Source organism: Trichomycterus rosablanca, chromosome 4, assembly GCF_030014385.1.
Source record: "Trichomycterus rosablanca isolate fTriRos1 chromosome 4, fTriRos1.hap1, whole genome shotgun sequence".
Lineage (NCBI taxonomy): Eukaryota > Metazoa > Chordata > Actinopteri > Siluriformes > Trichomycteridae > Trichomycterus > Trichomycterus rosablanca.
In genome coordinates this window covers 31,974,653-31,988,471 of record NC_085991.1, presented here as the reverse complement: position 1 = coordinate 31,988,471, position 13,819 = coordinate 31,974,653, and the positions used below count along the sequence as shown (strand labels likewise).

The 13,819-nt window shown below is 40.5% G+C and overlaps 1 protein-coding gene across 3 annotated transcripts in view; it reads right to left on the bottom strand.

Annotated features, from left to right (window-relative positions):
- dysf (dysferlin, limb girdle muscular dystrophy 2B (autosomal recessive)) overlaps positions 1 to 13,819 on the bottom strand; it is a 130,326-nt gene that overhangs the window by 48,620 nt on the left and 67,887 nt on the right. For all 3 annotated transcript variants that reach the window (XM_062994181.1, XM_062994180.1, XM_062994182.1), the window contains 4 exons: positions 13,281 to 13,376; positions 13,031 to 13,192; positions 11,232 to 11,397; positions 5,419 to 5,492 (listed from right to left, as the gene is read on the bottom strand). In XM_062994181.1, coding sequence (XP_062850251.1) covers positions 5,419 to 5,492; positions 11,232 to 11,397; positions 13,031 to 13,192; positions 13,281 to 13,376 — 498 coding nt within the window. The remainder of the gene's footprint in view (positions 1 to 5,418; positions 5,493 to 11,231; positions 11,398 to 13,030; positions 13,193 to 13,280; positions 13,377 to 13,819) is intronic.

Genomic DNA, 13,819 nt, shown 5'->3' with positions numbered 1-13,819 from the left:
AGCTTCCTTTCATGCTGTTCTTCAATGGTCAGGACTCTCCCAGGACCACTACAGAGTAGGTATTATTTGGGTGGTGGATCATTCTCAGCACTGCAGTGACACTGACATGGTGGTGGTGTGTTAGTGTGTGTTGTGCTGGTATGAGTGGATCAGACACAGCAATGCTGATGGAGTTTTTAAACACCTCACTGTCACTGCTGGACTGAGAATAGTTCACCAACCAAAACTATTCAGCCAACAGCGCCCCGTGGGCAGCGTCCTGTGACCACTGATGAAGGTCTAGAAGATGACCAACTCAAACAGCAGCAATAGATGAGCGATCGTCTCTGACTTTACATCTACAAAATGGACCAACTAGGTAGGAGTGTCTAATAGAGTGGGCAGTGAGTGGACACGGTATTTAAAAACTCCAGCAGCACTGCTGTGTCTGATCCACTCATACCAGCACAACACACACTAACACACCACCACCATGTCAGTGTCACAGCAGTGCTGAGAATGATCCACCACCTAAATAATACCTACTCTGTGGTGGTCCTGTGGGAGTCCTGACCATTGAAGAAAAGGGTGAAAGCAGGCTAAAAAGACATGTAGAGAAACAGATGGACTACAGTCAGTAATTGCAGAACTACAAAGTGTTTCTATATGGTAAGTGGAGCTGGTAAAATGGACAGTGAGTGTAGAAACAAGGTTATGGCTAATCAGTGTATATATGAATGTATAACTAAAATAGCACATGTACTTAATTATGTACTCTCATGTAAACTTCAATAATATTAAAGGAATTTATTAGTCATTGAGTTAAATAATGATAGAATAATACCTTATAGAGAAGAGACTGGGTAGCTTACAAAATTAGAAGAAATGAATGTGGCATGGAATCAACAAATAAACACATTTGTATAAGCTATCGTAAATTATGATGAATTATGATGAATTAATAATAATAAACTTTGTCTTCTTAATAAATGATAGAGCTGTTTTACCATTATATGGTTTAATAATGTGGCTTCTGTGATTAGTCCAAGAGATGAAAAATAAAACGTTATTATTCACATCAGCTCAGAAATATGTCATTTTTGACTCTTACTTCATTTAAACAAATAAAAACTCCACACTGCAGCTTTAAATGTCAAAGGTTGGGACTGGGGTAAAAAGCTATTTATTTTTACAGTTAGATCATGTGAATGAGATAGCTCTGAATCATCCTCAGAGATTCATACAAGCCAAGTTGCTAAAAAACACAAACTACAACACAACCAGTAACACACCAATGCATTGTATGCCTTTCACGCTAAACTGCCTGACAGATATACAGATATATTTGCATACACACCCATCCAACAATGCCTTATTTTTCTATGTGCTAACTTTGTGAGATGACCATGATGTAGTATGGTACAACAAGAAGCACCTAAAGAGATTAGACTGTGACCATGTAAAGATTTCACATCAATATATAGAGTCCCAAAGTCAAAACAGTCTTGGGTCATCATCCAGTGTGTCCTGTTATGGTGGATTTCTTCAGAAAAGGACCTGGTTAGAAAGGTCCATCAGCAAGTGTTCCTTCTTGCCTGATATTAACCCAATGCAGAAGGCGCTGGGAGAAGGGCGAAAGAGGGAATAGGAGGGTTTCTGTGGCGCCTGTGGTGAGCAGGCAGGAGCGGGGGGAACACAGTCGCCTACGACAACGACTAACCACATCAGAGGCAGGACTGAACCCTAACAGCGCCTTTTGCAGCCTAGTGCCAGGACATTATTTATACAATAACAGAGGCAGCTTTACAAGGCCCTGAAAGGAACAGCTAATTAGGAACAGGGCCATTCATGTGATGCTGTCCTTTAATGTTGGGCAGTTGCATTAGTGCACATCTCAAAAGTACACTTGGAATCAGTGTGGCTGAGTGGATTGGATTACCTCGCCATGGTTGACAGCATGTGCATCCCCTCCAGCTGAAACCCTCTCAGCAAATCCACCAAGGTATAACATGTGGTGAAAGCAAAAACCAGTAAAATGTCCTGGAGCTCTTTTCCAAGTCCTGTCTCAGAGACCTTCTCAAAGCAAGACTTCATTGGTACCGACTTTTAGCACCCTGTTGCTAAGATTGTTCCATAACTTAATAAGGATCATGCAGGAGTCTTATACCATCCATAAAGCCACCAAGGGTGTTTTAATTTTCCCCACAAGATTTTGGCTTTGGCCCTCATCAAAATTGCAATGATTTTTTTTACATAGACCCTGGTTTGGAGTTCAAACCTAAGCCAAGTTTGAGTCTTTAGTAGAATGATGAGGCTCAGGTTTCACACTGGGGAGTAAAGCCAAGTTTTCTGCCCACACAACATAAAGTACAAGAAATTCAAATATGTGGAAATTATTCTGAGAGTGTTTTGGCCTTTTGTAGTGATGTATGTCTGGTAACTTTGCACATCCAAATTGGTTGTATACACAAAGCTGGGCATGACCTTCATCGTAGGCTCTACAAAAGCTCTACTCTTTTATATGATGTGACAGGCCAGAAAGACCAGCCCTTTTTATGAACTGTCAATCCAAAAGTATGGGTCACATAAAATCAAGCTCAAAATAAGGACTTCTTACAAGGACACAAGGCCAATACTAGCAATGCATTGCTGTACAAAAGTGTTTGCCCATTTCTGTTTTATTATTTATATTTTTTGTATATTTTCACACTTCACTGATTCAGATCTTGAAACAAAATCCAATACAAGACAACCTAAGTAAACATAAATAGACGAAGTTTAAATGTTTATTGCACTGATGGAAGAAAACAAGTTATCCAAATCCCAACTGGTCCTGTGTTAAGCAGTAATTATCCCCCTAACCACAGAACCAAATTCAATCAATAAATGAATTATATTTACATTTTAAACCTGCAACATAGTGGTTAAGGTACAAGACTAGAAATCACAAAGTTAACAATGCTGAGCTACCACTGGATTAGGCTGGGTGCACCCAGGCTCAATTACAGTCAGTGCTTATAACTTAATCAACACAACAATGTAAAACGGGTCTCAACAATCAGCACCAATGCTGTCAACAAATTAAGAGTACATTAAAACAAGTGGTTATTTACCGCTTAATCTGCCAATTCAAACCAACATTTAATATACACTGATCAGCCATAACATTAAAATCACCTCCTTGTTTTTACACTCACTGTCCATTTTATCAGCTCCACATATAGAAGCACTTTGTAGTTCTACAATTACTGACTGTGGTCCATCTGTTTCTCTACATACTTTTTTAGCCTGTTTTTACCCTGTTCTTCAATGGTCAGGACCCCCACAGGGCCACCACAGAGCAGGTATTATTTAGGTAGTGGATCATTCTCAGCACTGCAGTGACACTAACATGGTGGTGGTGTGTTAGTGTGTGTTGTGCTGGTATGTATCTGGTATGTATCTATTAGACACTCCTACCTAGCTGGTCCACCTTGTAGATGTAAAGTCAGAGACGATCGCTCATCTATTGCTGCTGTTTGAGTTGGTCATCTTCTAGACCTTCCTCAGTGGTCACAGGACGCTGCCCACATGGTGCTGTTGGCTGGATAAATTTTTGGACTATTTTTGGGCTTTTTTCAGTCCAGCAGTGACAGCGAGGTGTCAGCATTTCTATGTCTTATCCACTCATACCAGCACAACACACACTAACACACCACCACCATGTCAGTGTCACTGCAGTGCTGAGAATGACCCACCACCCAAATAATACCTACTGGAAAAGTCCTGGAAGAGTCCTGACTATTGAAGAACAGCATGAAAGGGGGCTAACAAAGCATGCAGAGAAACAGATGGACTACAGTCAGTAATTGTTGAACTACAAAGTGCTTCTATATGGTGAGTGGAGCTGATAAAATAAACAGTGAGTGTAGAAACAAGGAGGTGGGGTTTTAATATTATGGCTGATCAGTGTACATCTCAAAACAAAATTGCAGAACACATGCTGAAGAACATACAATTCCCAGCCCTGCTACTGCCAATTAACTGCTTTTAAAATAATTTTGTTTGACAGATATGCCAATCATAAGAATAGTTTCACATGTATTGCTGTTGTTGCACCACCCTTTTAATCTATTCTGACCAAAACAGAAGACAAATGACAGAAAAATTTCACACACAAATGTAAGAATCTACAAAATACATTGTGCTGCCATTGCAACATAACTGAAATCAGAAGAAGAATTGGGGGAGCTATATATTGTGTATTTAATAAAATACTTGTTTAGTCAAAAATACAGCATACCTTCATTTAGATTATTCTAGATCAACTGCAACTGGTGTATCAAATGATTGTGATAATCTACAAGAACATAAAGCAGGGCTGCAAGAACAATAATAAGGTAAATAAACTTCTTAATTCATTTATAAGTCATTTATTTAATCCAATTTTTGTTTGTTTTATTTGTCATTAAAAGAAACTAATAAAAAGGTTAAAAAGTCAGAGAAGGAAATGGAAACAATTTTCCAATTTTCATAACCTCTCTTGATCATGTTTTATGATACTATTATTATTTTAGAAGGAGGGAATACTTGTGCTCTGTAGTCATGACTTGGAATGGATACATACTATATGAGGCTTTATAGGACCTAAAGCATTTCCTAATGGTTAGTAAGAATTTTATTATGAGCTCCTAGCAATTCCTTGAAAAAAATACCTCACTACTTGACTTTATGAATAATGACAGGTCATTCCATTCAACCCTCTTCCTGAAACTCCAAAGCAAATGTAAATTATGTAGATTTAAATCAAAACTTTATGGCAGCTAATCCATCAATGAACAAATTTTATCCTGGTTATATGAACAATTCGATTTTTAGTAAAACTATCATTATCCTTAGTGTCACTGCACACTAAGACATTGCTTTCACTTTCTTTGCCATAGCAGAGCAAATGAATGGCCTGTGATCAGAACACATTTCTTTTTATGTGCAGGGTGCGGTCAGTGACAGCAATGAGGCATAGGTTCCATCATTAAAACTATAAAGTACAATTACCACTACACTCTTAAGTGTTTAGGGAGTTTTGGTGTACTGTGTACACAAGTTCTCATAAGAACATACCTCATTTTCTGTATTTGTCCAATGGAAAGCCAGAGAAACTCAAGCTGTGTGACCCCAAAGCTTCCAACTAGCAGCCAAAAGCACTACAAAACTAACCAGCATAAAACAACTATAAATAAGTTTGTCGTATTGCTGTAAGCCCTTAGACCAATGCCTATTTCAGATCAATGTTAGATCAGACTAGATTTTTAGTCATATACCTATGGGTTGCAAGCAATGAACACTTGGAGCGTTCCATTTTTTATTTCACCAAAGGCTATTTTTTTTTGACTAATTTGTGTTTTCGTCAAACCTAAAGTTGCAGATTCTACCAATCACAGTCACAAGTGAAATGCCTACCTGCCCAGAAATGAGAGGTTCCTTGTCATCTATGTCAATCAGAACATCATCTCTTGGTGTGTGAGGAATGCGTTCTGTGAATGAAAATAAATAAATATTAAAAATCATATCCCAAACACTTTGACATTTCTTTGTAATTTCCTAGAGATTTTCCACCTTTCAGCTAATGCCTCATGCACACATGTACAATTGTTGGGCTGATTTAATGAGTAAACATGTCATAAACAGGTAGAAAAGGATCAAGTAAGAGCTTCTCACTGACTGGTTGGACTCTCCACAATGATCAGCATAGTCCAACAACTCTCATACAATGAGAAAAATATCGAGAATAATATCATATGGCAAAATGCTTTATTATGACTGTGAAACCTCATCCCTGCTCTCAGCAAGTCACCATCAAATCATTCTAAAATATTTTATATTAATAATTACACACGTGTTTTCTGCACTATATTGGTAGTCACATATAGTTCTCGTACAAACTTTTGTAAAAGTGACCTATTAACATGAGGTGCTGTGTCTGTGAGTGAACGTGTCATGAAAGACCCTCACAGACAATAGTTCACATATATTGAAGAAATAAAAGGTTTCTATTTTTGTTTGTAAATATAAATTTTAAATGTAATGCCTGCAAAACAAAAAGTGTATTTATGATATATACATATATTACATATTGTATATACAGTACATATTATTACATATAATATACAGGGGTTGGACAAAATAACTGAAACACCTGTCATTTTAGTGTGGGAGGTTTCATGGCTAAATTGGACCAGTCTGGTGGCCAATCTTCATTAATTGCACATTGCACCAGTAAGAGCAGAGTGTGAAGGTTCAATTAGCAGGGTAAGAGCACAGTTTTGCTCAAAATATTGCAATGCACACAACATTATGGGTGACATACCAGAGTTCAAAAGAGGACAAATTGTTGGTGCACGTCTTGCTGGCACATCTGTGACCAAGACAGCAAGTCTTTGTGATGTATCAAGAGCCACGGTATCCAGGGTAATGTCAGCATACCACCAAGAAGGACAAACCACATCCAACAGGATTAACTGTGGACGCAAGAGGAAGCTGTCTGAAAGGGATGTTCGGGTGCTAACCCGGATTGTATCCAAAAAACATAAAACCATGGCTGCCCAAATCACGGCAGAATTAAATGTGCACCTCAACTCTCCTGTTTCCACCAGAACTGTCCGTCGGGAGCTCCACAGGGTCAATATACACGGCCGGGCTGCTATAGCCAAACCTTTGGTCACTCGTGCCAATGCCAAACGTCGGTTTCAATGGTGCAAGGAGCGCAAATCTTGGGCTGTGGACAATGTGAAACATGTATTGTTCTCTGATGAGTCCACCTTTACTGTTTTCCCCACATCCGGGAGAGTTACGGTGTGGACAAGCCCCAAAGAAGCGTACCACCCAGACTGTTGCATGCCCAGAGTGAAGCATGGGGGTGGATCAGTGATGGTTTGGGCTGCCATATCATGGCATTCCCTTGGCCCAATACTTGTGCTAGATGGGCGCGTCACTGCCAAGGACTACCGAACCATTCTGGAGGACCATGTGCATCCAATGGTTCAAACATTGTATCCTGAAGGCGGTGCCGTGTATCAGGATGACAATGCACCAATACACACAGCAAGACTGGTGAAAGATTGGTTTGATGAACATGAAAGTGAAGTTGAACATCTCCCATGGCCTGCACAGTCACCAGATCTAAATATTATTGAGCCACTTTGGGGTGTTTTGGAGAAGCGAGTCAGGAAACATTTTCCTCCACCAGCATCACGTAGTGACCTGGCCACTATCCTGCAAGAAGAATGGCTTAAAATCCCTCTGACCACTGTGCAGGACTTGTATATGTCATTTCCAAGACGAATTGACGCTGTATTGGCCGCAAAAGGAGGCCCTACACCATACTAATACATTATTGTGGTCTAAAACCAGGTGTTTCAGTTATTTTGTCCAACCCCTGTATGTATGTTACATATACAGTACATACAGTGTATCACAAAAGTGAGTACACCTCTCACATTTCTGCAAATATTTTATTATATCTTTTCATGGGACAACACTATAGAACTAAAACTTGGATATAACTTAGAGTAGTCATTGTACAACTTGTATAGCAGTGTAGATTTACTGTCTTCTGAAAATAACTCAACACACAGCCATTAATGTCTAAATGGCTGGCAACATAAGTGAGTACACCCCACAGTGAACATGTCCAAATTGTGCCCAAAGTGTCAATATTTTGTGTGACCACCATTATTATCCAGCACTGCCTTAACCCTCCTGGGCATGGAATTCACCAGAGCTGCACAGGTTGCTACTGGAATCCTCTTCCACTCCTCCATGATGACATCACGGAGCTGGTGGATGTTAGACACCTTGAACTCCTCCACCTTCCACTTGAGGATGCGCCACAGGTGCTCAATTGGGTTTAGTCCATCACCTTTACTTTCAGCTTCCTCAGCAAGGCAGTTGTCATCTTAGAGGTTGTGTTTGGGGTCGTTATCCTGTTGGAAAACTGCCATGAGGCCCAGTTTTCGAAGGGAGGGGATCATGCTCCGTTTCAGAATGTCACAGTACATTGGAATTCATGTTTCCCTCAATGAACTGCAGCTCCCCAGTGCCAGCAACACTCATGCAGCCCAAGACCATGATGCTACCACCACCATGCTTGACTGTAGGCAAGATACAGTTGTCTTGGTACTTCTCACCAGGGCGCCGCCACACATGCTGGACACCATCTGAGCCAAACAAGTTTATCTTGGTCTCGTCAGACCACAGGGCAGTCCAGTAATCCATGTTCTTGGACTGCTTGTCTTCAGCAAACTGTTTGCGGGCTTTCTTGTGCGTCAGCTTCCTTCTGGGATGACGACCATGCAGACCGAGTTGATGCAGTGTGCGGCGTATGGTCTGAGCACTGACAGGCTGACCTCCCACGTCTTCAACCTCTGCAGCAATGCTGGCAGCACTCATGTGTCTATTTTTTAAAGCCAACCTCTGGATATGACGCCGAACACGTGGACTCAACTTCTTTGGTCGACCCTGGCGAAGCCTGTTCCGAGTGGAACCTGTCCTGGAAAACCGCTGTATGACCTTGGCCACCATGCTGTAGCTCAGTTTCAGGGTGTTAGCAATCTTCTTATAGCCCAGGCCATCTTTGTGGAGAGCAACAATTCTATTTCTCACATCCTCAGAGAGTTCTTTGCCATGAGGTGCCATGTTGAATATCCAGTGGCCAGTATGAGAGAATTGTACCCAAAACACCAAATTTAACAGCCCTGCTCCCCATTTACACCTGGGACCTTGACACATGACACCAGGGAGGGACAACGACACATTTGGGCACAATTTGGACATGTTCACTGTGGGGTGTACTCACTTATGTTGCCAGCTATTTAGACATTAATGGCTGTGTGTTGAGTTATTTTCAGAAGACAGTAAATCTACACTGCTATACAAGCTGTACACTGACTACTCTAAGTTATATCCAAGTTTCATGTCTATAGTGTTGTCCCATGAAAAGATATAATGAAATATTTGCAGAAATGTGAGGGGTGTACTCACTTTTGTGATACACTGTATATTTAAAAAATGAAAGGTTTCTACTTTTGTCAGTTACTGATTTGGTTTGTGAATAAACAAACAAATTTAGAATTTAATGCCTGCAAAGTAGAGTTCAGAGGCAGTAAAAGGTTTATGTAATATACAAATTATACACCAAAGTCCACCAACAATGGGTCATGGGTCACAACTTTAACCATTCTTTCACATGAAGTTTGGTACAATCTGTTCAAAAAGAACATTTACCTATATAAAAAGCTGAAAATTTTGTTTTTTTTGGGGATTCAGGGAATCTGGAGAAATCTCAGTCTGTGTTGGGGAAGGCCTGAAATTCAGCAAGATGATGCCAGGCCTCACCTTTAATGTCTCACAACAGTGTGGCTTGTAGACACAAAGCCAGTGTTAATTTAGTTGACTAATGTTTTTCGTCATAGTTTTTGGTCAACGAACCTTTCTTTCATGACAAAAACGAGACGATGACTAAATAAAAACTACAAAAAAAGATAAAAACTATGACGAAATGAATCGACACTTTCGTCAACGAATAAAAACGAGACGAAAATGTTTGGCAGGGACGACATCCAATCAGAACTGATTTAGTTTTGTGGAAGGTAGGGACAAGTTAGAAAGTGATCCAATCATAACTACTTTAGCGTATGTGGAGGGGCGGGACAAGCCGGGTAGCCATCCAATCAGTACTAATCTTTTGCAGTACCGCGGCAGAGCCGTAGATAGAGATAGCTCTGTACCGCGGTAAGAGCACACTCGCACAAGTTTGATCTAAACCCGGGAAGACCAGACTAGCCTGTGAACTTTCTCTACTCATGGAACCAGGTTAACTCCACAATGTCAACAGGGAGAAAGATGAGAGCCGATATATGGACACATTTCTCATTTGACGTCGTGAGAAACAAGACGATGTGTAAACCATGTGGGGCAATCTAGGGTAAAAACACAACAAATCTGAAACATCTGGCACTGCTGGCAGTCTAATGGAAACATAATGTCACAGCTGCTTTTATGGTACCCAGTTTTATAAAGAATGTAAAATGCAATGTGTTATGAACAATGCATATATTTTTTCAGGCAGAGCAGGCCTACTGGTCATTAATATTTTGTTATTGTTATGCTCAATAAGCAAGGTCAGTTAAATAAAGATGTTTGAAATAAGTTAAATCTGTTTTTGTGTGTATTGCACATTCAAACATTAATAATATTCCATAACTGGTTAAAAATTTTTCATTTTGTGTAAGTGTATATAATGACTTAAATAATTCCAGGGAAGTGATAAAAAAGCATTTACATTTTACACCCTTTATATGTATTTTAGGGCAGCACGGTGGCTAAGTGGGTAGCACTGTCGCCTCACAGCAAGAATGTCCTGGGTTCAAACCCCAGGTGGGGCGGTCTGGGTCCTTTCTGTGTGGAGTTCGCATGTTCTCCCCGTGTCTGCGTGAGTTTCCTCCGGGTGCTCCGGTTTCCTCCCACAGTCCAAAGACATGCAAGTGAGGTGAATTGAAGATACTAAATTTGTCCATGACTGTGTTCGATATAATCTTGTGTCATGAGTAACTACCGTTCCTGTCATAAATGTAACCAATGTGTAAAAACATGACGTTAAAATCCTAATAAACAAACAAATATGTATTTTAGTCGACTGAATCGACTGTAGATTTAGTCGACTATATTCTTATGATAATTAGTCGACTAAAACTAGACTAAAACTAAAACAATTCAGATGACTAAATTATGACTAAAACTAAATTACATTTTAGTCAAAAGACTATGACTAAAACAAAATCAAAATTTGCTGTCAAAATTAACACTGCACAAAGCGCATGTGGCCTAATCTTATTGAAAATACTAAAAATGTTTTTATTAAAATGTACACCCATACACACTGTATCATTGTGATTTACAGAAAATACAAGACTCATTACATTTTCAGCATTTAGCAGACGCTTTTATCCAAAGCAACTTACAGTTGTGACAGTTTATAATCTAAGCAATTGAGGGTTAAGGGCCTTGCTCAAGGGCAACCTGGCAGTGGTGGGGCTTGAAACAGCAACCTTCTGATTACTAGTCCAGTACCTTAACCACTAAGCTACAATTGACCCGCAGTGACTCCCCCAAAAAATCCCAATGATATCTAAACAATTTCTCAGCCTTGGGACTGAAAGGGCTAAAGTTTTATTGCTGTCCATACTAGAATTCTAGAATGTTCTTTGTTCTTTTACCAAGTTCTTCATTCACTGGCTCCTCCTCTGGTTCCTCAGGCTGGCAGCGGTACTCCTCCAGGGATTGGATGGTACACTGGCCCACCACTGGCTTCCTGCCAAACTGCCGGTTGTCAATTACCTTGATCACTAATGGTGGCATGTAGAGCTCCTCCCTGGGCAGTCTCTAGGGTACACACAAAGACACAAAAACTAAGAAATAACAGAGAATTAGCATTTTTGGCAGTCCTTCAGACATACAAGTGATTTTACCATGTTGCCACTTTTTAAGGGCACAGACGAAATACCACAGGGAAAAGAAAAGTATGGTACAAGGGCAAAGAGAGTCATTAAGCTTATGACACAAAATGAGGGAAAAAGTAAGACCTTTGGCAGTTTTGCCTCTGCTGTGGTCTCTTGAGTACAGTATTGTTGTTTTCTCGATTTCACATGTGATTAGAGCAAGGTTCGTCTTACCACCACAACACTCGGTACGACTAACCAAAGGAATGATGACATGGTGAGTGTCTGTCTCATGCTTGGCAAAAAACTGCTTCAAACTGACAGTGAAACGTCAGCATTTCCAGCCAGCATTCTTTCCACGCTGAAGCCTTTCACCATAAGATGAGACTCTGTTCATCATTCAGGCCATTTAGAGTTCAGTAATTACAGGTTGCACTTGCTTGGTGCGGTGGATCATCGCTGTGGCAGCTTCTTAAGACCTGAGGTCCACATAACACCGCCAGCAGAGTGACAATCTAACGTGAGGTGGATTACTAAGGAAGCTGCAGTTATTTGCTTATACTATATGAAGTAATCAGCATTCAGAAACTCAGGTGAGGGTAAAAACCGGCAAATAAGGAACAAGAAGCAAGGTTCCACATACAGTAAGAACATTTTGCTAGATGATACGAAGTACCATGGTGAACACAGAGTTAGGATTACACAGCCAAATCAAGGTGAGTACAATAAACAAGAAAACAATTCACATGTGTATATATACCACTTTTTCTTCCCCATTTTTAAGCTTGTCCATAAATACTAACAAACATTAATAAAACGGGGCCTTGGAGGTGCAGCGGCCTATTATATTTGAGTTTAAATCTCAGAGGTGCTAATGGCTGCTTTTTTTGTGTTTTCTACCCAATCTAGTTTACCCAATTACATTACACCTCCTCTCCACTGATGTTGACCTCCACACTCTGACTGAGAAGAGCCATGTCTAACACCCCCCCCCCCCCTTTGACACATGTGTAGTAGCCAACTGCATCTTTTCACCTGCACGTGGTGACTTCATTTGCTGATCAGTTTTGTGTACGGAGAGCCACACCTTGATCCTCATTATCCCAAGTGTCTGTGCAGGTGCCATCAATCAGCCAGCAGAGGTCGTAATGGCATTATTTGTGAGAAATCCTCTCCAGCACCCCCCACTGAACAACAAGCCAATCATTGCTCATGTAGGCACCCAGCCTGCCGGGTGGCAGAGCTGAGATTAGAACCAACGAGTTCGAGATGTCAGCTCTGGTGTGCTAGTGCGTTTTACCGCCGTGCCACCTAAGCTGCCATATGTCATACATATACATGTGTAAGGCACAATGAAATTCTTTTTCCGCATATCCCAGATTGTTTGGAAGCTGGGGTCAGAGCGCAGGGTCAGCCGTTGTACGGCGCCCCTGGAGCCCACAGGGTTAAGGGCCTTGCTCAAGGTCCCAACAGTGGCTACATAGCATAGCAGAGATTGATGATTTGGTGCAAAGAAAAATTATCACTGGAAATGTTACCATTTTCTAAAAAGATAAAGAACATAAGACAAGAAGTACCACATCGATAAAAAGAGTGTTGATATCAAAGTTGGGATTCTTCTTGGTGTTGCGAATGACGCAGGATTGCACCATACAACCACCGCACTCCACCTGCAAGCTGGGAGACGTCACACTGGCCATCTGGAAGCTCTTCAGGTTGCGCACACCCCATGCCAGTATCTGTATGATTATAAAGTAGGAGTAATGAGTAGTTGTTTTAGCATCGAATGACTAAAAAGATATTTCTATGTGCATTAACTTGGCTAACCTCGATAGCAGTGCGCTGGAGGACAGGTTTGATTCCCTGTGGCACTACGTAGACATTTGGTTCCCTCTGGGGAGGAGGGTATGGCAAGTCCTCTGGCTACCAATCAGAAAACAGAACATAGCTTTATGTTAGATTAAACCAAGTGTAATATGTAAAAAATGAACTTTTTCTTTACTACACTGAAGTGGAGCTGTAATGTGCTGTATTGGCATGTGTGTATATCATCTATTATTGCTATGATTCAAATTTTAGTATGTGTGAAAGATAATGATCGTCTCACTGCATTATGCCTACGCATTTGGATGAATGGGTGTGCGGAAAAAAGTGCACTCTTTATTTTCAAATTGAAGGGCAAGACTTTTGTAACTTTGTTATGTTTAAAATCAATCTCAGTTGGGCAACATGACAGAAAATAAGACTGATTGTTAGAAGCATTACATTGCTGCCTCTGAGAAACAGGCACAATGTAATACTGTGTGAACACACACACCTTTAATAGAAAAACGTCTTACCCTCATTTTAAAGCCACATATTAAAAA